Source organism: Synchiropus splendidus, chromosome 1 (genome assembly GCF_027744825.2).
Source record: "Synchiropus splendidus isolate RoL2022-P1 chromosome 1, RoL_Sspl_1.0, whole genome shotgun sequence".
Lineage (NCBI taxonomy): Eukaryota > Metazoa > Chordata > Actinopteri > Syngnathiformes > Callionymidae > Synchiropus > Synchiropus splendidus.
The window spans coordinates 24,081,974-24,108,795 of NC_071334.1; the positions used below are offsets into that span (position 1 = coordinate 24,081,974).

Here is a 26,822-nt window from a genome sequence, read left to right on the forward strand (position 1 = left end):
CATTTATGTTGGCGATCCTCAGCTTCAATGAGGAAAACCAGAAATCCAAACCGCACATGGCATTAGATGTTCGTTTTCGTCACGAGAAAACGCATAATTTGGGCTGAATAGGACAAGCAAAAACAAAAACAACACGTATAAGCGCGACAATGAAAATGCATTTTGGAAAAGAGTTGTTTCAGTGTTGCAGGACTTGGAAAGATTTTATGTCGCATGAAGCTTGAGCACAAAATGGTTCCTTACATTAACATTAGAGCGTGCAACAGACAATGTGGAGTTTATAATGGAAACGCGAGGGATTCTGAGAAGCAACAAAGCGAGAGTTCCCATACCGGGAGTCGAACCCGGGCCGCCTGGGTGAAAACCAGGAATCCTAACCGCTAGACCATATGGGACCTATAGCACTAACTCACCTTTCCGGATATACTGGCTGAAAGGGACAGACCGCATTTTCTTGAACAAAAAAAAGAAATAGTAGACACAAAAACAGAAGTATATTTATTGCGGTTAATCGACTAGTCACCTGAATATTCACAAAGATAAATGCTATCACCACTGCTAATACCATTTGTTCCAGTGGACACCAATAGTTTTTTAAATGTCTCTATTTACATAATCGGTACACCGTTGGATGAAACTCGTGTGTATAATTTTCATGGCATTTTGAAGGTTCAGAGTCAAAATAAAAATCTGAGATTCACGCCTATTTGACGCAAGTCATTAACCATAACGTGCATTTAAATAGAGGGTGGAAATCGGTGAGAGTTTGACCATGAGTAGCCAGCAGGTGGCGCTAACCTGGCCTGCTTTTAGTGGCGCCATCACCAACACGCGAGGAAGACCGTGGGTGGCGTCATCAGCAGCAGCTTTATAGCTTTGACTGGAGCGAAGATGAACTGATAAACGGCAGCGTCGGAGGCGATGAGCAGGTATATTGTCGCGGTTATTCAATCCAATTCGTTCTACCTCTGTACTGTACGATCGCTTTTGTTTTAGATCACGATTTGTTGTCAGTGATATTTGGTTTGTGGTTCTGTCCCCTCCTCACGTCGTGTGTTGCGTTCCGCACACCCAGTTAACACAGCTGAGAGCGGCGTCTCCTCCGACCTAGTCCCGCTGACCTTCTCGTTCCCGATGTATGACCCAATTTAGGTCCAGTCGCTTGCATAATATTTGGCTGGACCCGAAACAAAAACATGGGTCCCTTCCAGTTGTTCTTCTTAGCCACCCATTTTCCTCGTCTTTGACGCGAAGAGGTGATGTTCTACTTACGTATCTGCTTAACCTGCGTCACGGTGCGCGTGCCGTGAGTGAAATCAGTCTTAATATCTACTGAAATGGATGAATAATAAAGAGCGCCAAGCATGCTGAGAAGTTAAATATGAAGAAAACCACAAACGCTGCGAGAGCAAGTATAGAAATTGTTCAGTGATAAATTAGTGCTTTAATTAAAAGGCGTAGCTGGGAGCCTGTTTGTTTCCAAAGATGTATCCATTTTTATCCATTATATATAGGTTGTATGTTTGATCTAGTATTTGTTTTGTCCATATTTGTGTCTCATTCCAGTCTTCAGTTAGTTGGTTCAGCGTCCTCAATAATTGTATTTGTTTTTTCTTAGATGAAAAAGTATTTTTTTGGTCGTAATTTCTGTTAAATTGTTTTGATTTCAATCTCTTCCTGTCTGTTAGCATAACTTTCCATCAACGTGTACTGTACATTAGAGTAAGATTTCATTTAGATAATGCTGCCCTCAACCTCCCCCGTCTTCTCTTCTTCTTGCTGGCCTGTGGAAGGCACAGCACACTGTGATTCTATATTATTAGATTACAAGACAGTATCTGTCCTTTGTTTTCTTTATAGCGAGCCACTGTTAGATGTAGAATTACTCATTTTTAAATGATTTTTTTATCGGGATTGTTTTTTTTCTTCAGATTTGCTTCCTGTGGAAATGGACTTCATCCCTAAATTCTCCTCTAAAGATGAAGAAATCGACTTCTGGAAGACCCTGTCGCTCAAGTACAAGAGCAGGTAAGAGTTTAGACCAAACACAGTCATTCATGAGAGGGCACCACAGGCACAACTGCATAGAGCTCACCTGCCTTGAGGGAACATGTCAGCACGCTTACATAATCTCCATTTCTCAGTAAATCCTCTGTGAGAATTCACTTTGTTCTGACAATAAAAGATGGAAAATGGCTCACAGAGATACAATGGGTGCCTGGTTTGGATTTCTACGTCATCTGATGTTTCACCTGTGCTTTTGTTAGAAAGTGTTCCACAGATCTTCTGTCACAGTTAATGTCATAATTATATTGTGTTATGTCTCGAAGAAATACCACAGTCAATGACCATTTTCCATCATCCTTTCATAAGGTTGTCAAAAGAGGAAATCTGATCTCTCCGCTGTATTTTCTTGGTAGAGTGTAGCATTTCCTTTCATTAGGTCGGTTCATGCCACTCCTGCTTATGTCCCCTATTTTGCCATGTTTCTGGTCATGTTTCACAAGTGGAAGCAAAGTAATGTATGCAGCAATAAAACACTTTTCAATGAATACAGTTTCATTTTCATCACAATTTAAAATCCAACCTTTTGTGCACCTCACACGCAACTACATTTCCTTCCACTTTCAAGATACATTTTTTCTGTTACTTGTATATCATACTTTTGAAATAGTCAACTTGTCGTGAATAAGGTGCATGACAGAGCTATATGGTATGCAATGTTTTACATCTCACAAACCTTTGATTAAACCGTTCAAAACAAAACTGTGTAATTCTGAGTATTGCTATTTGTGTTCTGAAGTCAAACCTGCTGTATTGTTTTAATGATCTGTCGGCAGTTGCGAGGAGGCGCAGGAGGAGCTGCTGGAGTTTCAGGAGGGGAGCAGGGAGCTGGAGGCTGAGCTGGAGGCTCAGCTCAGTCAGGCCGAGCATCGGATGAAGGACCTGCAGTCTGAGAACCAAAGACTCAAGAATGACATTGACTCACTTAAGGTATGTCCAAATCTAAGGTAGAGGTAGAGATGATGTGTATGTGCATGTCTTGTTCATTATCTCTGTGTAACTAGTGGGTTCAGAGTGACGTTGCAGATCTAGGTCAAACACCCCGCACTGTTGTGGTTGCTTTATGTGGGTGCCGTCCAATTGTGCTCGAGCCGCTGCTTATGTAGGTCAATGAAGTCATCCAGACTCACAGCAAGGAGGAGGATGTTGTCGATGAAACCCCTTGACGTCTGCCCCTGCAGGAGAAGCTGGAGCAGCAATACTCTCAGAGCTACAAGCAGATCTCACTGCTGGAAGATGATCTGGGACAAACACGCAGCATCAAGGAGCAGCTTCACAAGTATGTTCGAGAGCTGGAGCAGTCCAATGATGACCTGGAGAGAGCCAAGAGGTGAGGTCAAGACACACAACTGTTTTTACACAGCTTTGAATGGGTTTGTTTTAGACATATGCAGGTTGTACTGAGCTTCCTTTGTTTTTTTGTTTACTTTTTTAAAGATAATATGTAGAAACATTTTGTTGTTTTCGGCATGATCTGTCAGATCATGATGGAAACATGCTATGTTTCTGAATTGTGAGCTGAAAAGAGTCTTGAGTGTAGATGTTCTGACAAACTGGATCTCCATTATCCGTACATGAGATCAGAAATTATAACTATTGGTCAAAAGATGAAGAATCCAGATTAATCCATTAACAGTCCAAACTATAAATTATTCAAATTTAAGTCATTTTACTGTGTGCAGTACTGAGTTGACCTTGTCCTGGTGTGGTCCTCAGGGCCACCATAGTGTCTCTGGAGAACTTCGAGCAGCGACTGAACCAGGCCATCGAGAGAAACGCCTTCCTGGAGAGTGAACTGGATGAGAAAGAGTCTCTGCTGGTGTCTGTTCAGAGGCTAAAGGACGAAGCTCGAGGTGGAACTCATTTCACTCCCAAATGAGTGCAGCAGTAGCCCACACCAGACTGATGGACTGTGTTGATGTTCCAGACCTGCGACAGGAGCTGGCTGTCCGTGAGCGGCAGTCTGATGTCTCCAGGATGTCTGCACCCACCTCCCCCATTCTGGACAATGAGAAGATGGACACGGCTGTTCAGGCCTCCTTATCCTTGCCTGCTACTCCAATGACCAAAGGACTGGACAACGACTTCAGCAGCAGCACAGGTGTTCAACTGTCTGTACTAATGTGTGTTACCCGACACGAGGCTGCAATTCTCCATCATCAGTCATCTACACACACTCGAAATGCTGTGGATTCTAAGTACGGTTACTTCTTTATGACAGTCTTTGTAAGTGTGCACGTGCCTCTACATACATCTGTCCCAGCAATAGGGATGGGCGATAACTTACAAGATATACTGCTAAACACAATGTCCACAATATCAATTCTGCATCTCACGATAAATTTGATAAACGCGCAGCTCCCTCACTACATTGGACCTCCACACGTAAACGTATTTTTAATACAGGGAACATTTGTTAATGACACTGGTCGACTCTGAGTCTCTTTTGTTTTATTAGCAGAAGTAGTCCTCATAGGTTCTCTGACGCGGTCGTTTGCCTTGGTTCACATCAACACATGCAGGTTTCCCGCTGTGCTGGCGCCTTGGCGAAACACTCTGGTGAAGATAGTTGGATATTGGACGGACCTCCACTCCGGTAGTGGCTTCCTCATCCCCATTAGGATTCACTGATCATGGACACATTCTCACAGGCAGCGCTAATGCTACGACCCACCGTCAGTTAGGGACCATCAACCAATTCTAAAACGGTCAAAGTATTCGTGGAGTCTTCAATAACGCAATGGAACAACCATTTTAAGAGAGAGAATTGTGAAAAGGGTTTTCATCACACAAGAGAAAGGACGTACAGTTTGTAGAATGATTTTGAGAATAGAATATGACTAAATGATAATTTATTCACATTATTTCTAGTATTTCTTCAATAGCATCTAGGAAACGTGTCCAGACTGGTCCATAGCTAAAGTCAACTGTTAAGAGACATGAGATACAGCAGACAGACGGCTCAATTTAACCCCTGAATAATGCTGGCAGAACAGTCAGTCAGACACGAGCGGGTTCTCGGAGAGATGTAAAACAATTTCTCATCGTCTACACTTACTATTATATTGAAACATAAACAAATAATTATGTTGGAGACAAGCTCCACTAACAAGTTTCATCAGTTTCATCATAAAGAAGTTTCAAGAGACACTGTAGTGTGTCCAACACATGGAACAGAATGAACATTTATTTACCGTGATTATCGCTATCGCCAAATTATTGTGATAACTTTTTTGTCCACATCGCCCATCCCTACGCAGCGAGCAATCCGGACTTGGAACTACTCATCTGTCAGCATGAGTGTAAGTGTTGGGAGGCTGTCTAGTGACCTTTGGATGCATTTCTGCTGCTTCTCTCTCGAGCAGTTGTGTTGTCTGGCGAACACGTCTCTGACTGTCTGTGTGAATCTCCTTGGTCACAATAGCTCTTACAGCTATTCCAATAGGATTGTAAAAGCTGACAGTGTGCTTCTGATCACAACTGGATTGTTAATGTTTGGCAAATATTCAATAAATTTACCATTTCCCTCTCTGTTTGACAGCTCTCGCTAACACCTTTGGCAGCAGCTCCCCTTTGACCCCTTCAGCCAGGATCTCAGCTTTGAACATTGTCAGTGATCTACTGAGGAAAGTCGGGGTGAGTTTTGGAACCACAACCTCAGTCACTCATTACGAATACGCCCTTATCCTCACCTACGGTTCTCTCTTCAGGCCCTGGAGTCCAAACTGGCAGCCTGCAGAAATTTCACCAAAGACCAGAAGACAAGAAAGCCACTCCCCGCCCTGGACAACGGCAACATCCTCAATGCCAACTACGCACTGCACTCGTCCTACTACGACAAAGCGTGAGTGTTGTCTGAGGTCCCAGTGAAAGTGTCACGTTGCTTAGATGAATCTGGGGTCTGTTTCCCAGCAGGACTGGGATCGTCACCTTCCCGTCACTGATTCTGGGTAAAGGCTAGTCCTTAATTTATCTGGTTCTTTTAGCGGGTACTGAAATCTATCACCTGCGCTTCTACGCTCTCACTGGCACTGCTGAAATCTCACTCACACGGCTAAGCTGGTCCTGCCGGTTCAGTTTGGCTTACTGTTCGGCTTTCTTTGTACCTGCTCGGATGATGTGTCTCATCAAATGTTCTTTAAAAAAAAAAAAAGGTTTACATACTGACCTCTTGGGTAGCTCTTCAGAGTGAGGTCACAGTACATGTTGTGTGTCCATTGAGAGGAAAATGCTGACAGTTAAGTCTGACCCAATACAATTTGTTACGGGGATTGAATTCATCATCGATTTGTAGATCAGTAAGCAGGGAGTTTTTCATATCCACCTCATTTATTTAGCCAAAGTTCTGCTGGATACCCACTGGGAAAATACAGTCACAAATGCGATCTGCAGACATGGAATGTTCTTTGAATCAACATTCTTTTCAAATCATAGTTAAGGAGCTGAGGTATTTAGTTTAAATTGCACCAGATGTTTTCAAATGGCATCTTTTTCTACTGGTGGTGGTTTCTCTTCTGGGCCACGTGTGACTTTTTTGTTCCACATCTGAAATGTTCAGCGCTATCTCATGCTCCCAATAGAGAGTGCCACTATTCCACATCGATTGCATTGATTCTATACTAACTGTCTTGGTCTTCTCCACTTTAAGCCGGACCATGAATAGAGTGGATCCAGGGAGCCTGACTGCCATCACTGTACCTCCTGCTGCCTCCTCGACAGGCCTTGTCCCATTGGCTGTGTAATCCAGGTCTTCTACCAGCAGCTCCTGGAGACACAGCAACTGTTGACACTTCACTCGCCTTTGTCACTTATGGACCTGTCTTTGTATTAAAGTCTGTATTTTTTCCGGTCCGAAACTCAACCTCCATCACTCTGTGGGTCTGACACTTTGTCCAGATGTTATGCAAGTACCGTCCAAATTTGTTTTTTATTCTCCACTACTTCCAACTGACCTGAAGCCACACCCACATCACCATTTTAAATAACCAATGTAATGCTGGCAAGAACCAAGACTACATTGGCAGTGTGAACCCACAGAACTGATGGTGGTTTGAATGTCCAGATAATCAATCTAGGACAGCACAACGTGCTTGGGGACCATGTTGAAGGTGTAATGAAGGATCTGAAAGTGGCGCTTGGTAGACCAGAACTACAATCCAGTTACCCACGTTCCTGCCCCACTAATATGACCTTTACTGTTCGCAGTGATCCATGTCATGTGACCCAACTGTGTTGCCAATTGATGTTTTTAAATGTACAGCAGATAATCTAATCGTCTTTATCATGGACCCATTTTGGAATGTTCGGTAGCCTTATGTGTCAAAAATAGTTTCCCTTTGGCTGAACTTTCTCTTTACGAACTGACTTTGACTTACTGTACGAGCAAAGAAATGTTCAGGTTTGGTCATATTGATCATTACTGAGCCACCAGAACAAACTTCACTGGTCTCTTTTTCACAAAATCTTTACCAGTCCTGAACATTAGAATCACGCACGTTCACCTGCAGCTGTCGTCATGATTTACTGAACTTTATCATTTTTTGTTTCAAGTGCAATATTGTTTGTATATTTATTTATTTGTTTCTGGCATGTTGAAATAAAATGTTTATGACCCTGTAAGAACTGTGGAGTTTGATTCTGTCCAGCGCACGTACTACTATCATTTTACTCAGTTATTTGAACATACCCATGTTAAGCATTTTTACTCGGTCGACTTTTTACTCTTAGTTGTAAATAGTTTTAATAAAGGCAAGTTAACTCGGTAATATCTGCTGAACATGCAACTGGTAAACTAGTAGGGGAAAAAAAAGTCAAACATCTGAAATCGATACATTCTTGTTTGTCTTGAATACAAGCACATGCCAACATCAACAAGGTCTCAACTAGAGCACTAGAATGCTCCAGATGTTTCAAACAAAGTTGAGCGTGATCGTTTAATTGTGGCCTTCATTGCCTAGTCCTGGGTGATGGTTTAAATCCAAGTCAACTGCTGGGTAGGAGCCCAACATCCAAGCCCCCACGGGCTCCTGCTTCTCAGCCACTCCCACTTCTCCGCTTCTCCTCAGCCTCCTGGATCTGTTTGTGCCTCCTCTCCAAGATCTCCATCTTCCGGGCATAGTTCTTGGCCCGCTCCTCAGCTTTTATGTCCTCCAAGTCCTCCAAGAACCGGTGCCTGTCAGGAGGTACAGGTTCATGTTTGATCAGACCTCAGTTATAGATCACTCTGTTGAAGTCTCTGTCTCTGCTGAAGTAACCTCTCATCATTGAGGCCATAAACTCGTGAGATACACCTCATTATTTTTCAAACTACATCGTAGCCTTTATCTCTGACCCGATTTGCATGTTCTCGCGCATTCAGTGATTCTGCACGCCCATCTCAAGATTAACCAAGCGTTTTATGGAGCCGCACTTGAGCGCCACGCAACATGAACCTCGCATAATTCTGGCGCATTTTCATTTAAATATTCGTCAAAATCTGCAGCACAACATGGGCGCCGTGAACACACACGGTCAATAGCATGTACCATTCCATTTTGATTTACCTGTTGAAGAAAGCAGTAGCTAGTCCAACTATCAGTGTTCCGAAAAGAATTGGCTTCGTAAGTCGCTTCCTTGCGGAAAGTTTGTGTTGACTCATTGTGTTGACTCGTTTATTTTCATACAAAATAAAACGAAAGTTTTCACCATGCGCGTTTTACGTGACCTTCCATCGCGACGCGGCAGGATGATCCACTTCCGGTTGATACATCATTATATTTATGCCACAAATAATTCACGCTGTTTCCAGTATTATGGGCCCAACAATATCTATATATTCAGATGTCTCCCATCTGAACATAAATCGGTTTCTATTTAACTGATTGACAACATCCGATGACGTCTGCACGTCGAAATGGCGAATCGAAATGTTCTTATTTGAAATAAATTCATTAATAAATAAAAAACATGAATAGATATAAATAAACTAAACAAAAACTACTGTATACGTATCTGACCTTTTGTCTTTCATTCTTTATTAACTTTCTGCGGAACTATATGTGCTACTCCCGTACGCATCGGACATGTTAGAGAGCATAACTTAAACTTAATTTAGTGTGTTTTACGTTCTGTGTTTTAAGCTATGCCGGACATATTTTTTTAATTAATCTATTTATTAATCTGAATAATTAGTCACAGGACAAATTTTTTGTCTAATTAAAATATCGATTTGATTTTTTTCACCAGAACTCGGATTTTATTTTAAATTAACAAATCGACCAACATACAAACATCATTTAGTGATGAAAGTAGTACAACTATCACATTTTAGACAGTTAGCTGAAGATGTCGACGCACAATCGGTCACCAAAGTAGTCGGACATTTTTTACTGTAGGACCGGAAACAGTGTTTGTTTATATTCCGTTGCTACTAAAAGGTTAAACATGTGGAAGAAAAACACTGATAGATTCGAATATTTGCAGAATCTGGTGACCGAGTTTCAGGACACTGACAGTGACGGTAAGACACTTTGTATAACATAATCGCAGAGTTGTAACGTTTACGTTTAGCGTTGCGATATGGTTTTGCACTTACAAGATGGGTTCGGATCGTGGAAAAGTATCAAACAATCTGGCTAATTCTACTCATTGTACTTAATGCTTATGCATTTTTTTAACATTCTGATTATGAAATGTTATTTTAGGAGCCACCCCTGAGATTTTGATGTGGTTTTTTTTTTGTATGTTGTGTCACGGCCTCCAGAGGCTCGGGAGCAGATACTGGCTAATCTGGCCAATTTTGCCTATGACCCATCAAACCTGGAACACCTGATGGAACTGCAGGTCACCGACCTGTTCCTGGACATGCTCACTGAGGAGAACCACACCTTCGTAGAGTTTGGGATGGGTAGGCACTTTTATTCAATATGGCTCGGTGAGATATTATGCTGTCCCTAGTTTATTCCTATACACAGTGTTGGATGTTGGATATTTTAGGCAGTTTCCAAGAAAATGTTACATCCTCACTTAGTAGGTACTGTATTACTAAGTAGTTGCATTAAAATGTCATCAAATACGCAGACTTAAAACTGGATTTGCAATGTTGTACTGTAATACACACCATTTATCCAAAACAAAAGAACACTTTGGAATGAATGCAACTGAAATGAATGGCTGATGGAGGCAAGTCTGTAGTTGTAACATGGGTTCTGGAAAGTCCAAATCTGTTTGAACTTGGGTTTTAGTTATAGTTTGAGTAAAATGATCTGTTTCTAACCTCCACAGAGATGGAGACTGAGAGAGCTGGTGACTGGCTCTCTTCTTTTTAAGGTCATTTTCACACAAATCGCGGTTCTTCTGTGCTTCAGGTGGGCTCTGTAACCTAAGCATGGACCCACACTGTCGTGATATCATCCTGCAAAACGGTGGCGTTGCCCTGGTGACCAACTGTTTGTCAAGTCAGAGGGAAGAGACAGTTCTGTCCGCCATCACTACACTCCTGAACCTAGTGACGCCGGCATCACGCTCTGAGATCACTGACCCGGCCATTGTGCAGTGCATGCTACGCTTCTCCCTCGCCAACAGTCCTCGTCTGAGGAACCTGGCTGAGGTCTTCCTGCAGGACTGCTGCACTCAGGCGCAGGTGACTCAAATGCAGCAACAGATGCAGGAACTCCAGCAGACAGCTGTCGGGATCCCCCTCCCAGAAGACAGAAGGTAACCAAACTATTTTTTCATTCTTTATGTTTAATCGGAGAGATTCAGAAGTTTAGCCTGTTAAAATAGATTTGAAACATACAGGCATATACGGCTGATAAATGCATTTTATGTGAATATTAGGTAGGTAGGTTAGGAAACTTTATTGAATATGCTATATAGCATGGATGAAATATCTGTTCTCTCAGACCTGGACAGCATGACATTAAAATCAACAGACAGGATCAAATACTAAATAATTGATAAATAGACGGCAGGATACATGGCAACAAAATCACCATTACATCAGTCCATCAGCCCATCAGCTACTGGACGGCAGGATACATGGCAACAAAATCATCATTACATCAGTCCATCAGCCACCGGGGGGAGCACCTAGCTCATGACAGCATGAGCAGCATGGCAACAAACAGACAAATTTCTCTCAGTCATAAATTGGTACAATTGAGAAAGAAGATCAACAATTTTGTATTTTATATTTTTAATTGTATTTATTTTGTAACCCTCATCTTTTTTAACGTTTTAGCAAAATTATTTCCTTCACAATGGGTCATCCATCTCAGAAATGCTTATGGCAAGCAAACATGCTTTCAGTTGGAAAACTAATGATTTCTGACGTAATGTCTTGCGAGGGTGGTTTTAATTTCAATATGATCATCAAAAACAATGTATTCACAGACAATGTGTTTATAAACAATGCTTTCAATAAATCTGATTTTGCAAAAAATCTAACTAAATATTGTTTCAACAAAACAATGGAAACAGGACAGTTTCGCAGCTAAGAGATCCTCTAAAGGGAAGCGATTCCACATAAGCTGCTAACTACAAGCCACAATTGTGGAAAATGTTGGCAAGTGTGGAAACCAATATGAAGAAAAGCCATTATTATTATTTGGGAAAAGGTCCTCGTAAGGCTTTAATGATTGGGGACCACACAAAAAAAAAGAGTTGCAAGTGCAAACACTAATTTTACCATGAAGTGAAAAGGTTTGTTTACACTCATATTTGGATCATAATTGTTTCACTTTTATTTCAAATTAATTTTGATGCCTTTTGAGGTAAAAGCAAGATGTTTTCAAGATCCGGACCGTCCTTGTGGACTCCTCTAAAACCTTCGATAATAATGAACATCAAGTGAAATGTCAAGTAAAATTGAATTCTTAATGAGTTAAATTAAGTTGAAACACATGTTTACACTTGTTACAGTTGAATCAGCCAGTACGTCACACTTTTTCACAACTTTAAGCAAACGTTGCCTAATAGTGTTTAAGTCTACTGTAAGTGGACTGGATCAGTGTGAGTGTGGAGTTAAACTTAAGGGTCCTTCAATCTGCAGCGAAACATTCCTGACAGGTAAAGCAGACTCATACATTCCTCTGGACCGGGGTAGACGTTGGAGCAGGTAGAAGCTTCATGCTTGGCACCTGCTCTGAGAATATCCCGTTATATCCAGACCCAAAATATGTCGACTGAAAACCCCCAAATAAACCTTGAGGTTCTGTCTGGAACGCCGGCGGCCGTGTTTGTTTTCCCCTCTGAGCTATTCCTGGTCCAGTCCTTCAGCTCCAGACGGCAGACGACATCCAATCCTCCGCTCCAGCTCAGGCGGACGGTACAGGAAATTCCTGACACGGCCGGAGCGAGCGGGTCTGTGATCCTCGCTGGCTCCCGACATCCCAACAGCTTAGCAAAGCGTTGGACCCGCTGCCGAGATCTGAGAGAATTCCTTCATTCTTCCCGTAACAGGAGCGACGCCCATGTCTGTTTCTCGTTAGCTGGTTTGTTTCCCTCGATATAAAGAGACCGGAGGAAATTCCAGCAGGACAAAAATATACTCCGTACGTGACAGAAGTTGAGATGATTCATGAACCGACAGTTTAATGTTTGGACTTCTTGGCACAAAAAATATGGAATCACATGGCAGTGTACAAATATAACGGCACAACAACAGTTTCAGGCATCGATATTTTGCTCAGAAACACGTCACACAAAACACGATGCCGCTCCAAAATACGACAAATTTGTTCATCCGTTCATTTTCTTCCACATACTTCTTTAGCAGGGGTGCATGTTTGCTGGAGCTTTGCCCAGCCACATAGGGTCGCAGGTAGGGGACACCCTGGACAGGAGCCTGTCCATCACAGGGCAGACATAGACAGACAACAACAAATGCTCATGCAACAAGAGTGTTTTGAGGCTCACACCTCAACATGAATAACCAGTGTGACAGTGTACTAAGCAAATATCTTTTCACAGTTTGTTTAAGGCACATCTCTCTGGGAAATAAAAGTGACCTTTGGAGCTGAGCGAGTGCTGTGTAAATACAAAAATTCAATATAAAATACAACCCCTGATCCAAAGTCTAGAATCGCTTAACTGGTTGGAGGTTGAACTTTGACCACAGCGTGGAATGTGCCTAGGAGAAGGTCGTGTCAAGGCTGCTGCAGTGTGTGATAAAAAAAAGTTTCTATGGCTTGTATGATAAAGTTCAGTGGTCACGTTGAGTTCTCTTTGGCCTCGTTCAGTCGGATGGAGCTGTCCTCTGCTGAGTGTCTCCTACAGTTTCAGCTGCTTCTCCACTGCTTCACGTAACTTATTCTTCTGGATCTGCAGGAGATGGGACAGACCTGTTAGACTGATCGGTGTGGGTTTGAATCTGATGCAACTGGAATAAATGCCAATAATAAAAATCAGACTTCAGGTATAATCTGTCTGCAGATAAGGGGTCAGGATGGTTAAGGAAGGTTTGTGTACATGTGTGCTAGGAGGACCTGATGAAGGTACCTGTTTAGATGAGTTCAAAAAAAGAGCTCGGAACTTAGTGAAGACTGGACTTACCTTCCCGGTGACGGTGAGCGGGTAGCTGTTGACGAACAGAATGAAACGAGGAATCTTGAAGTGTGCGATCTGTCAGCAGAGGGAGGTCACCTGATCAGCTCCGCAATTTACTGTATTCACATTCCCCTTGGTGCACAAACTCACTTGTCCCTTGCAGAAGTCTTTCATTTCCTCCACACTGCAGGTTTGACCATCCACTAGTTTGATACAGGCACAGATTTCCTCTCCCATCCTGGCGTCCTTCACTCCCACCACCTGACACGTGAGCACACTTGTAAATCACCTTCCAATGAAGTTCTTATCTTGTGGCGTTTGTCAAGTGAAGAACTCAAATCTCAAAGGCATCTACTCCCCCACACTGACCTGCGCCTCCTTGACTTTGGGGTGTTTGTGTAGAAACTGTTCGATTTCAGCTGGATAAATGTTTTCTCCTCCTCTGATGATCATGTCTTTCATTCTGCCCTCGATCTTGCAGTAGCTCAGGGCATCCATCCTGCCAATGTCCCTGATGCAAACCAACAATATTTGGTAATTTGTTTAATCACGCGTAAGGGAATTGGTCCTGTTGGTCACTCCAGGAGTAAAAACTGTTCCTGTTGAAGCAGTTTTTAAAATTAAAATTGGAACATTTTATGGCAATACTTTGATTGACACTTCACTTATAGCTTCTTCAAAGTTTAAATAAAATATATAATTTTTATTTTAGGATATTTAGACATTGTTTTATCGAACTTATTTTATTAAGAATTTTATCCAGTTTTTCCAATTTTCAGTTTGCATGAGGTGTATTTTATTTTATTTTTTTTATTTAATAAATTTGATGAACATGACTTGCACCTGGTTCTGCTGCTGGTTGGACTTTTCTATAACAAATATCTTAGCGCTGATCACATGGTTTCCTGTCATTTCACAAGGTTATGGTTTCTTTACGTGTAAGCAAATTAAATATGTTTATTGATCACAAATGAAATCAAGAGTCATGAATCAGTTCTATTACTTGAATGGGCCCTGGGTCCATTTGTTCCGGGAAAGGTGGATCCCCGGGATCAAAAAGGTTAAGAACCGCTGGACTAGACAACATGAATGTATTCCCGTCTCACCCCGTGTGGTACCAGCCATCCTTGCCAATGCACTCATCCGTCTTCTCTTTGTCGTTCCAGTACTCCAACATGACGCAGTAGCCTCGGATCATGATCTCACCCTTGGTGCCCAGAGGAACTACCAGTTGGGTGTCCGGGTCCACGATCTTAGCCTGTGGATCAAAGTATTCCTCGATCTAAAGACAGTTCTGAAGAGAAGTACAGTCGTATACAGGAGACAGCACAGAACCTCCAGATGTTCCATGATGTAGCCAATGGTCTCACTCTTCCTCTCCATGTTGTCGCTGGGAGCGCCACAGAAGGTGACTGGACTGTTCTCAGTGGTTCCATATCCGATCTGTTAAAACACACAGGAGTGAGGAGCCGGGTGTGTGGTGAACATTTTTCTACACATGAAAAACTAACAAATTAACAAACAAATTAATGTATTTGTCACCAAAAGCAGTGAAAATATGACAATATTCAAACTAAATAAAGTATTACAGTAATATAACTGTGGTGAAACAAAAAAGGGATCATCGGTGTTTAAAGGAATGAATTCAGAAAAAAGGAAATAAAGAGACTGAAGTGCCATCGTTCTTTCTCTTAAATACCCAGAACACTTTTACACTCATCTCATAACAGTGAGGGATTCTCCTGGAACTGTTGAAGCCTACAGCAGCCTGTGGCAGATTCTGCTCGGGCTTATGGTTGGTGTTCAACGCTAGAGCACCGAGATGTTCGGGTAAAAGTCACTCCGGTTTCGTTCCTTCTTCTGTCCTACTCTTGAGCTCTTTGCTTACCATTTCTTTTGATTTCACACCATTTTCCCCTACAAAATTAAATGACTTCGTGGACCAAGTGGAGGAATTAACACACAGAAATAAAAGTCAAATCATGAAACTAATAAGCTAAACAATGACTTAAATAATATGAATAAGAATTCTGGTTAAGCAAACTGTGAGTCTTTCAGAGTCCCTGCTGAAGAGGCAGCGATGATATTCCCAATAAAACGTGAGATCTGGTGAGTAAACTCCAGATTCCTTTTTGCCCAGGTTGCCTCCACTCCACTTAGAAACGCAGCAACAAAACAAGTGGAGGCTCCAGCTTCTCCACACTCCATCGCTTTTTCTAGCAGACCTGAATAATGAATTGGCCACAGCGTTGCGTAACTTCAAGTGAGGAATGTGAGGTTCGGTGTCCGGCACACTGCTAGAGTCATTTACATTTGAGTCTGAAGTCTCCATCTGGAGATCATTACAGTGAAAAACCTGCCTGCAGACCCCAAAACAACAGAAGTCTTAGACCCGACCTCACGCCAACATTTACTCTGTGTCCACACTACCACAGTTTTATCTCAAAAGGCTTGAGCTCTGCGATGCCCAGCGATAACACAAAGTGCTACTCGGGTTTCTGTACGGCAAGATACAGTAAATCCCACTGTGTAGACCATTTGTTTCTTCTTGCATGGACACATTGTCCTACCCCAGAAAACAACTCAACAACTTGACTCTCTTTCAAAATTGAATTTGTGTGACTTCCATTTTACAATTTTTTTTTTTTTTTTAATTGACTCTCACTAGCATTTTTAATGCTTATGTTTGCAAAATTGGTTTCACTAAAATGCTTTTTAAGATGTGTTTTTTGTGGAGTTAATATGGAGCTCCATGTCTTCAGCTGGTTCAGGGTTAAATTCTCCCTCGCATAAGGTCCTTCAAAAATCTCACGAACCCTCCAGGTTTTTTTTTCTCAAGTGGGTGTTATAAATATCTGCGAGTGTTTGAGTCGCCTCAGCTTCCACCGCCCACCTTTGCTCACCTTTCCAGCCCTCAAACACACACTCCGTTTCCACACACAGACACACACGCACTTCAGTCAGCACTCTTCTTCAAGGATTCGGAGCTTGGTGGAGTTCAGGTCAGCATGCGCTGTGTGAACCTGCTGCTGCTGGGGTCCTGCCTGCTGGTCAAGGGCCCAGCCGTGCAGGGGTCCCCAGCTCAGTGTCCATCTCTGTGTCACTGTCACGGAGACCTGCAGCACGTCATCTGCGACAGCGTCGGTCTGAAGAAGATCCCGCGAGTGTCGGATGCGACTCAGCTGCTGAACCTGCAGAGGAACAACCTGGGCAGCATCCCGACCGGGTCTTTCAGCGACAGCAAGGGCCTGGTCTCGCTGCACATGCAGCACTGCCAGCTGAGGGAGATCGGCTCCCAGGCCTTCAAAGGTCTGAAAAAGCTCGTCTACCTGTACCTGTCCAACAACCTCATCAGCAGCATCAAGCCGGGAGCCTTCGACGACCTGAGCGAGCTCACCTACCTCCACCTGGACGGGAACCAGATCAGTGAGCTGACCAGGGGCATCTTCTCGCCCATGATCAACCTCTTCATCCTGCAGCTCAACGACAACAAGCTGCGGGAGCTGCGTCCCGGGACCTTCGCAGGAGCCAAAGACCTGCGCTGGCTGCACATGAGCGGGAACGAGCTGACCACTCTGCAGCCTGGCTCGCTGGACGACGTGGAGAACCTGGCCATCCTCCACCTGGACCGGAACAAGATGATGGTGTACCCCAGCGCTGCCATGAGCAAACTGAGAGTGGTGGAGGAGCTGATGCTGGGCCGGAACCCAATGAGGACCATCCCTGACAACGCGTTCCAGAGCTTTGGACGCTACATGGAGAAGTTGCACCTGGACAACATGGGCCTCGAGAAGGTAGGCGCTTTGTCCTGACTCTGTCTTGCAACACTGATCACACTCACGGCTGGTCTCAGCAGCGCGTGTACATGTGTGTGTCTGCGCTCGCATGAGCAGAATAATTTGCTTATTGGCTCCACCATAACACCACGTGACATCTGGCTGAACTCTCATCGTCCGGAATGATGAGTCATACACACCCGGATGCTGCAGCGGCAGAATCCTCTTCCCACATTCCTGCATGTGCTCTGAGGTGAACCCAGTCAGTGTGTGTCAGCGTGTGCGACACCACCATCACAGAGAGGAAGCTATTTTCATCCCGGAGCAGATATTTTTGTCCTGTTTTTGTTTGCCAGTACGAGTCCAGAACTAATCCCAGTGAGTGAGGCGTTTGAGTCACACACAGGTCAGTGGGGTCAGCAAACGGTAAACAGCAGCCGGGTTATTTTCAGTCACCCACTCTGAATGACCAATTCTTCTCTGTCTGCCAAAGTTCTTGGCAAAAATAAGAGTCTGGACGTTGACCACTGTCCACTGCTACCGACCTTCAGTTCTGTAAATTTCCTGAAGGAATGAATCCAAGCTCCTCTCACACCTGGCTGAAGGTTTTAGCGCCCGGCGTGTGAACCGAGTGTTTACACAGCGAGACGAGAATGGCTTGACTCAGAAGAGGAGCGGTCGCTGAAGGGTCAACCGGGCGCTCACCTCCAGCACCAGACCTGCACACTACCGGTAGCATGATGTGGGCTGGAACAAATCAATTCTTAAGACACAACTACCGCCACTTCTCAAGTGACATCACTGACCAGCTCTGATTATGCCTTCTACAAGTTGAGGTAACTGTTAGCAAAGGCAAGTTCTATCTTGGTCAAGTTACCACCAAGGAGTCAGACTCCCGAGCTTCCGTCCAGCTGCTGGGGTTCAAAAAGAATCCAGCTTGAAGGTCAAAATGAATCCATCTTGTGTGACCTCTCTGCCCCCAGTTCTCCGACGGTGCTTTTACAGGAGTCACGGCCATCAAGTCTCTTCACCTGGACCACAACAAGCTCAAAACTCTGCCTAAGAGCCTGGAGTTCAACTCCCTGACCAACTTGACCATCGCCAACAACCCATGGAGCTGCACGTGCCAGCTGGCACCGCTGCGCAGGTGAGATACACACAGCCACACACTCCCCACACCCTCCTCTGACTCTCATGACTGTCTCTCAGGTGGATGGACTCAAGTCGTATTCGACCCGATGCCACCTGTGCATCACCACCATCGCAGAGAGGGAGGCAGGTCAGGGAGGTCACAGCTTTCAGCAGCTGCAAGGTCAAAGGCAAACGGGCCAGGAAGGGAACACGTCATCCGGAGCGCAGCTGAACAGGTTTGTCAACGTAAACTTACCGACAATGCTGTCAAATATGCTACAACACAGGTTGGTGCAGCATGTACAGTATGCAATGTTCAGTTTTTGTATTTTTTCTTTTTTAATCTTCCTGTAGGAGGCGATGTTGAGCTGCCTGTCCAGATGTGTGGAGGAGCAAAACCGTGGCAAACAAGTGCATTTCAAAATAAAAGCTCCTTCCAAATTACAGTAAATCTGACTTTGAATCGCTTAAGAAAGAAAGAAAGAATATTGTAACAGCAACATTTGTAGAAAACTTTTAAAGATTTCTGGCTGAGCTCTATGTTGAATATTGTATCAGTTATTCCTGTTTGGCGCTACAATACATTGTTTCAAGAATATATATTACATTTTTTTTACTATGTTTTTATATGTTTTAATTATGCAAACACATTAATATCACCTTTCTTTTTAAACATGAAATAAGGTTTCATGGTTAAAACAAAACCTCTGATTCCCAATCTGGCATGGTACCTGATTGAAAGAGGCATTTGTACATGTGGCAATAAAATGCTTTATTTGAGTCCCACTCTGTTTTATGTGTCTGAGTGGCTGAAACAATGATCAGTGATTTTGGAAGCCATCATCAGCTATAACAGGGGTCCTACCCTGCATGTCCCAACTTTGCTGACTTCAGCATATGTTTAAAATATTGTGCAAGTACCACATCGTCAGGTTATTCTGCTTTTAAGTTGTCGCTCAAAAGCCCCTGAAATGAGCAAGATTGGGTCCCTTTAATCCGAAACTTTTGACTTTGTCTCCCTCTGTTGTCTGGACTGTTATTGCAACTGATATTATTTTAAATTCCACATTCCCAGTGTGAGTTTATTCTTTTTTTAAGCTCATTGATATAAAGGTGACATGTGGAACTACTCACCACCACCTCTTTGATGCCCATGGTGGAGACGACCTGCTTCAGAAGTTCTGGAGGACATGAAGAACCAGCCATGACGCCTGGAGCACAAGAATGGGGTTAATCAGGTGGAAACTACCTTCGACTGGTTGCCCCGGTTCTCACCTCCAGTCAGCGAGGACAAGTCTCGCTTGTGAAGATCTGGCTGGTTGACCATGTCCACGTACATGGTTGGTGTCCCGTACACAAACGAGCATCTATGTGTGAGAGGGGGAGCACATTTGTCAGAACAAAACCACCAACTTTGATTCATGATTTCAGGTGAGTTGGCACGTACTTTTCACTCTCTATGGCTGCAATGTTGGCTTTCCCATCATAAGACGGTGATGGAAACACCGATGTTAATCCGTGGACGGCCATGCAGATCCCCCCTCCCACCGAGCCGAAGCAATGGTACAAAGGCACTGGCAGGCAGAGGCGAACAGGAGGCTGAGAGGGGCGACAAGCACAAGTATGAACACACAGGTTTACAAGTGACGTCACTGCAGTACTTTGAGCTCACCCTCCAGTGGTACCCCAAGCGTCTCCCTACAAAGTATGCGTTGTTCACGATGTTGTGATGAGACAGTGTGGCACCTTTTGGATACCCAGTGGTTCCCTGAGAACGGAGATGATCAGATACAAACCTCATTGGCGTCACAAAGCTTAAAGTGAAGAAGCAACTGTAATTGTAACTGTAAAGTACACACCTCCCCACTCACTGCTTCACACATTGAGCAACACTAAGACACAGTCACTCATTAACACTTGCCAGTATAATGTTATAAACAAACTGTCAGGACTCTTTGTACGTCACGTCTTTATACGGGAGACTGACCCAAGTCAAATCTACGATGTCTTATTTTTAGAAAGGAAGAGTGTGTGTTAAACATCTTGCAAAGTTACGTGAGGAGCGTGTGTGATGTTTACAAAACCTCTTTAGGAGTTAAGTCGAGCACAAGTCAAGGAACTACTGTTGAACATCCAACATTTTTGTTCTTCACAGTTCACAGTCGATACATGACCAAGGTACTGTGTACTCAAGTTCACCACGGCCATCGACAGATGAAGAAAACCCAGTGTCTGATCTCGTGTTACCGAGGTGAACTGGATGTTGATGGGGTCATCACAGCAGAGCTTCTTCTGCAGCTCCTGCAGCTGCCGCATGTGAGCGCTGTCACCCGCCTGCATCACATCATCCAGGTGAAACATTCCAGCCCGACGTCCGTCCACAACGATCACAGAGCGAAGATCAGGAAGCCTGAACAGTGTTGAAGAACAAATTACGCTCAGATTAATAATAAAGGGAGCCCCTGGCCTTTGATCTCATTCAGAAGGAAGACATTTGGAAAGCTCCCGTTGGATGTTGTAGGGAGACTGCTGTCTTGTTGACACTATAGTCAGCGTTTTTTCATTCTGTTATCTTATAAACTCTTTGGTGTTTTTTTAGGATTTAGTGGGATTTTAAAATCCAGTCTAGAATACTTTGCTCCTTTGAATCTCAGGTAAACTCCTCTGGTCTTTATAACAATAGCTGGTGTTGCTAGTTATCATGACAAACTTCGCCCTGCCATCCACTTCATGACCAGTGCCACATTTGACGCCCACCAGTACTGACTGTTCTCAAGCCTTCGCTCCACTCCCTCAGATGTAGTCACTGCTTGCTGTTCTTGAGTAAAACTCATGATCAAGACTTCTCATCTCCTCAGCCATGTCACAGCCTGCAGCTCATCACTGCAGCTTCTATTGTTTGGTTCTATTGTTCTATTGCTCCCCCTACCTGGCACTCCTCAGGTCTCCAGGTCTGCTGCTCAGAATCTCTGGACAGAGTTGGGTCAGCATGTCACAGTACTTCTGGGTCTTGAACTCCTCTGGACAGATGATGGCCTTACAACCCACCTGAGAGAGGACAAGACAGTGATTCTGCAAAAGCTTGTCCCTGGGATGTGAACAGAGGGCTGGATTCCAACACTCACCTTCTTCAATGCATACTCCACCTCATTCATCTGGTAGGCCGGGTTCACCGACACCTGGGAGGAGAAGCGTTTGAGTGACGATAGCGGACAGGAAGAACCTGAGTGAGTGTCCGCTCACCTGGATGATTCCAGCTTTGGCTGTCGCAAACTGAAACAGAACCCACTCGTAGATGTTCGGACCCCAAATGCCAAGGCGGTCTCCCTTCTGGAGTCCCACAGCCAGCAACCCCGCTGCAGCCCGGTCCACCTGCAAAACATAGAAGTATATATATGATACTACAACAGGCAGTTTGATCAACTCCAAGGAGTACACAGGTTTACAACAGATTACAGGGCAGAGCTGGGAGAGAACATCATCATCTTGATAGCCCTCCTCCTGCTTCACCAGAGAAGCCTTCTTGGATGCACATGCTGTGCCTGGTGCAGACTCGGGCTTGTTAAGTAGATGGTACAAGGACTCTTTGGTGATCAAAGGATCTATTTGTACAGTATGAGATGGCGGCAACTATTGAGGCTGTGACATCTGAACGCCTCGCTCATCGGACAGCCAAGCAATTGCAAAGCCTATTACAGGACTTCGCATGTATTCATGGAACTGGACTGACATCCAGGTGACTGTTAATTGAGGTCTTATCCTCTGAATGGAAAAAAAGTTTCACCAGTCATGGACCGAGACGGGAAACAGATTTCATCTGATCCTCATTGGGAGGTGTAAACCTGCGCTTCTACAAGGTTATAATAGTTTTGGATTTTTCAATAGTTTTCGTTTTTATTTAGTTTTGAATTTCTGACTTTCAAATTCAGCTAGTTTTAATTCGTTTTTAGGGTGGGTTGGCTTTGTTTCAATTTCAACAATTTCAACAATAGACACCATGTAAAAAAACATTATTAAGTTAAGTCTGGAAATTAAGTGCATTAAGTTTGGAAAGATCACACTTTTGCCCAACTACCACCATCGCCCTGGTCAGCGATGTCACATAGGTTTTAAATAATCTCCATGCGCTTCTTTATGAAATAAATAAAGGATTAAAACGAAGGACAATTTTGCTATAATTTTAGTTTTGATTAGTTTTGTAAACAGACAATGCAGTTTCAGTTAGTTATCGCTTTATGAAAAACATTCATTTTTATTTTCATATCAATCAAAATGATTTACAATTCTAGTTTTCTTTTTTTTTGTTAGTTTTTCAGCTTGTACTACTTATTATTCCAGGTGTGAAAAATGGATGCTTGCTGTTTCTGTTGATCAAAAGGTTGTTTTAAAAATGAAGGAAAAACAAGACAGGACCATCTGTAATAGTATAAAAAATGTCTGTGTTCTCGACATGTCATACGACACGACATCTCAACACGTCTGACTGCAGCCTGAATAGTCATTAAAAAAATGTTGCAAACATTTGGATAGTGTCAGATGTTTTTTGAAACTTGACCAGAATGTGGTGTGAACAGTCCTTTGATGTGTCCTTTGTGAAAAGGTTGTGATGGTGCTGTAGCATCACCTTACAGTGGAGGGAGAGCGATGACATCAAGACTAGTTGACTTAATTCAATAATAATTTAACTATTATTAAATTAATTTAACAGTTGGTTATAGTAGTATAGCCTCAGAATGAAAACTAACAAATGTTGGAAAAAGGCATAGCAGAAAATAGGACAAACATTACTCCAGTCTCCATCTGAACAGAACCTTTGACTTGTTGTGAAATCATGGTTCCTGTTGCCCTTTTTGGCCAGTCTTCCACTGCTCATCTGCATTTGCGTAAATGAATTTAACCCAAAAATGGAACAAATGAACCAAAATATCACATTTGTCCCTCTCTGATCAAACAGGGCTCTGATTTGAACAGCTGGTCGGTCTCATGTCTGAACGATTGCGCAGTCACTGGGTGAAGGTACACACCCTGAAATTCTTGAAAACACACAGAAAGTTACATAAGTATGTCAACGAACCCAAAGTTACTGTGGCCCAGATGTTACGCAACAGCACGATACCAAAGGAAAGCAGTCATCAAGGTCACAGCAAAATGGAACACTGATTAGTTGTTTTCTACTGTGTGATAAATTGTTTCTCTCCTCTGTTTAAAAATGTGTTAAGAATTTGAATGTAATTTAAACTTAATTGTCATGACAATTGTGAAGGACTGTGAAGGACAAAGGTATTTTGGGGGGACTCACATCCTCCTGGAATTGAGCAAACGTCTTTCTGATGCCATCCTGGACAAAGACCACGGCTTCTCTGTCGGGCCACAGGTCCGTGGTCCTCTGCAGCGTCTCGCCCACAGTGCTGTCCAGCAGAGAGGTGGAGGATGTACCGTGAGCGTAGCTGGTGGTCAGCGTTGGGACGACCGGGGGAGAGTCCACATGGATGCCCCTGGAATCAAAGGCATGATCAGGAAAGCCACATACTTCATGTTTGACAGTAAAACGTTTATATAGGCTTCATCATCCCATATATCACACATCATACATCTGGTAGTTTAATAAACGCACCATGCCGTAAAAAGGTCATGAATGAAGCTCCTTCATTCAAGCAATAATGCTAACATACTATCAAAGCAAAGGCTAATAGAAATCATTTACTCATATGAAGATCTATAAACAATGAAGCTATGATTTATTTACGTGGACCAGCTCTTAACAATACCTACATGTATAATCTGATAAAACATTCAATAATTGATGGGCTGATCTCTCAGAAGCAGTAGCTTTGGGTATGACCACTAGTATTGAAGTCGAGACCATCTAACACAAGACTAAGTCGAGACAGATACTAGAGCTTACAGAGACCAAGTCCAAGACCTAGACTTCGAGGACTCGAGCCCAACCCATGGCCTAACAGAATACAGAACAAGCCAGCAGTTTGTGCCAAAGCATTTCGGTTCTCAAGTTCTCTTGAGAAGTAAGAAATAAATGAGTGTTTGTTAGACTTGTGCTGTATTCATTTTGAACTTAGCATGAAGCTTACTATGTAAACTCGACTACTTGACGTGTGTGGTAGTGTCCACCATCAAACTAATAATCACAACTGGCTCCAGCCATCTAATGTCTCTGTTATGATCTTCCTGTCTTTGCATCACAATCACGAAACACGTTTTCAAAACTTCTCATAGTCAGTGACAGTGGCGCATGTGTTCTTGTCTTTGTCACTATTATCTAACGCCAAACCTCACGGTGCTGACAGCTATTTGAAAATGATTGTCGAGGACATGACACCACATGTTACAGAGGGCTTGTGGCAGGATAAAGTTCAGTTACAGTCAACGTGGAAGCCAACAAATTCATTTTTAAAGTCAATGATTAACATCAGGTAAACACACCGTGACAGCTTTTATCTGGATGACACAAGGATATGTGTGAGGGCACCGCAACATATAGCTGCTGCGATACATTTACCATCGGAGTTTACTCTGCAACCGTTGACACAAAACACTGGAATACTTCAGTTATTGTTTTGTGTTATGATTTTCCTTGAGTCTCGAGTCAGAATATTTTTAAATGTAGCACTAACATAATTAAGGCTATCTGGCAGATTTGAAATAATTTCAGCAGATTAGATACAATCCATAGCACGATCACTTGTCGTGTCGGCTCCTCAAAGCAGAGAGGAATATTTACAACTGCATCTTCCCAACGCTTTTAACTTGAGTGATAGACAAAGTGCTAGCCAGGATGAGTCACCTCAAAGTTGGCCACTGCACCTGAAACTCATTTGTTTTATATTGTAAACACCCATCTGTTCTCACTTTCTCCTCCCACAATTTGATTCTTTACTTCCTTCTTCTCTCATTCTCTCTCTTCTACACCCTCAGTCTTCATGGAGGTCATGTGAATGAAAACATTCTGATTCTGGACAATAATATTGTGCTGGGTCTAAATGAAAAATCAGTCTGGAAATCGCAGACGCCCCTGCATTTGATAACACACCCAAGGTATGATTATATTATTATTATATTAAATTCAAAATACACTCACCGCCACTCGTACTACAAGTCCCATAATGTACTGCAACAGTCAAAGCTCTAATAACCGCTAAACGTAAATGGATAAAATAAATAAATTAAAATCAGCCAAAAGTAATTACCATGGAACAATACACGTGCACAGTCAGAGTGAGATCTGGCTTGAAACTTGAACTGTTACCTACAGATTGAAACTTTTTTTTTCACTTCACCTCGACCACATACTTTGAATCAACGCAATTTACTAGTATACTTGTGCTGAGCCACTGAATGCACTGCCTGCTGCATTGATACAAGCAAAGCAAACCTTTCTACGGTCCCTCAGCCAAGATAGAGTCACTCGATGGTAGGTAGTGTGGCTTTATAAAGAATGCATGCTGTGATAAATACGATGTGATGAATGCGACTCATGACCACGGTGGCAGGATTAATATCATTTTCACCACGTATGCATTTTACTTGGAGGTCCTCGTGCATTGATCGTTAATGTATTGATCGCCATATCTGTGGTCATATTGATAACTTGGAAGCGGAGCTGAACTACTTCGCGCTGAGACAGAAAGTGAACTGGACGAAACTAGAGATCCAGTTGACTTTCGGAACCCCACTTCCACCGTGAGCCTCAGACCAAGCCCGTTCCTGCCTGTCATGGGAGTCATGGGGATGAAGACGTGGAGACTGGACGAGAAGCGGAGCGTGAAATATAAAAGTTCATCTATCAAAGATCAGCTCATTAAATCTATCGCACTTCACTCAAACCGTCACGACGTCTTGAAGAAAGATTAAAAAAAAAAAGCCGACTGCTTTAGACCCACACTTGAACCCCTCCCCCCACACACATTTTAAGTAGGAAAAGTGTTTTTTAGGTGCAGGGACTCACTGTCAAATGGGTGCAACTCACCGAGAGACTGCAGGCAATCCCGCTTGACAGATCCACGACCTGCGCCGCGCTGCGAGGCTGCCGAGGAGAACGCGCTGGTTCCGAACCAAGTGGGCGCACAAGGAGATCATGGTGTCGGCGGAGGCGGCTTTCTTCTGCGGTGCGACGCGCTGATCCTGGGGTGAACACACCGGAGTAGGAAAGCGGGCTGCTGAGGTTTCGGAGCCTGACGGCCGCACTGGCGAACTCTGACCCGGAGAGGAAACAGAGAAGCACAATCAGCATGATAAATACCCACCTGAGGACATCACAGTGGAGATAAGCTCACCATCCTCTGTTCCGTTAAAAAGATGCATGAATGA

The 26,822-nt window shown here is 43.4% G+C and overlaps 4 protein-coding genes, 1 long non-coding RNA gene and 1 other non-coding gene across 7 annotated transcripts; 3 read left to right on the forward strand and 3 right to left on the reverse strand.

Moving 5' to 3' along the window:
• Positions 1 to 323: 323 nt before the first annotated feature.
• trnae-uuc (transfer RNA glutamic acid (anticodon UUC)) lies at positions 324 to 395 on the reverse strand. The gene has a single exon. It is a non-coding gene; the product is annotated as a tRNA-Glu (tRNA).
• A 427-nt stretch (positions 396 to 822) lies between these two features.
• LOC128752687 (nuclear distribution protein nudE-like 1-B) lies at positions 823 to 7,702 on the forward strand. 2 transcript variants are annotated; one of them, XM_053854169.1, is made up of 10 exons: positions 823 to 929; positions 1,932 to 2,028; positions 2,841 to 2,994; positions 3,246 to 3,394; positions 3,781 to 3,917; positions 3,992 to 4,165; positions 5,606 to 5,700; positions 5,775 to 5,908; positions 5,980 to 6,014; positions 6,713 to 7,702. In XM_053854169.1, the coding sequence occupies exons 2-10, from the start codon at positions 1,949 to 1,951 to the stop codon at positions 6,721 to 6,723; spliced, it is 969 nt and encodes a 322-aa protein (XP_053710144.1). In that variant the 5' UTR covers positions 823 to 929; positions 1,932 to 1,948; the 3' UTR covers positions 6,724 to 7,702. The 2 variants fall into 2 exon arrangements, with proteins under 2 accessions (XP_053710144.1, XP_053710143.1); XM_053854168.1 differs by lacking the exon at positions 5,980 to 6,014 and having other exon boundaries at positions 6,713 to 7,701.
• A 181-nt stretch (positions 7,703 to 7,883) lies between these two features.
• LOC128752689 (uncharacterized) lies at positions 7,884 to 8,905 on the reverse strand. The gene is made up of 2 exons (XR_008413696.1): positions 8,607 to 8,905; positions 7,884 to 8,236 (listed from the first exon to the last, which is right to left on the reverse strand). It is a non-coding gene; the product is annotated as an uncharacterized LOC128752689 (long non-coding RNA).
• Positions 8,906 to 9,447: 542 nt separating this feature from the next.
• armc7 (armadillo repeat containing 7) lies at positions 9,448 to 15,264 on the forward strand. Its single transcript, XM_053878752.1, has 4 exons — positions 9,448 to 9,562; positions 9,806 to 9,949; positions 10,410 to 10,758; positions 14,757 to 15,264. The coding sequence occupies exons 1-4, from the start codon at positions 9,487 to 9,489 to the stop codon at positions 14,767 to 14,769; spliced, it is 582 nt and encodes a 193-aa protein (XP_053734727.1). The 5' UTR covers positions 9,448 to 9,486; the 3' UTR covers positions 14,770 to 15,264.
• acsf2 (acyl-CoA synthetase family member 2) lies at positions 12,513 to 26,703 on the reverse strand. Its single transcript, XM_053878728.1, has 16 exons — positions 26,482 to 26,703; positions 23,797 to 23,992; positions 21,741 to 21,869; positions 21,623 to 21,676; positions 21,427 to 21,545; positions 20,745 to 20,907; positions 20,170 to 20,265; positions 19,945 to 20,096; positions 19,773 to 19,864; positions 19,632 to 19,708; positions 14,926 to 15,033; positions 14,697 to 14,848; positions 13,960 to 14,101; positions 13,741 to 13,851; positions 13,597 to 13,665; positions 12,513 to 13,365 (listed from the first exon to the last, which is right to left on the reverse strand). Exons 1-16 carry the CDS (start codon positions 26,589 to 26,591, stop codon positions 13,315 to 13,317), a joined length of 1,821 nt encoding a protein of 606 aa, XP_053734703.1. The 5' UTR covers positions 26,592 to 26,703; the 3' UTR covers positions 12,513 to 13,314.
• Positions 16,458 to 19,283, forward strand: chad (chondroadherin). Its single transcript, XM_053878741.1, has 4 exons — positions 16,458 to 17,384; positions 18,350 to 18,513; positions 18,576 to 18,733; positions 18,852 to 19,283. The coding sequence occupies exons 1-3, from the start codon at positions 16,599 to 16,601 to the stop codon at positions 18,727 to 18,729; spliced, it is 1,104 nt and encodes a 367-aa protein (XP_053734716.1). The 5' UTR covers positions 16,458 to 16,598; the 3' UTR covers positions 18,730 to 18,733; positions 18,852 to 19,283.
• Positions 26,704 to 26,822: the final 119 nt, after the last annotated feature.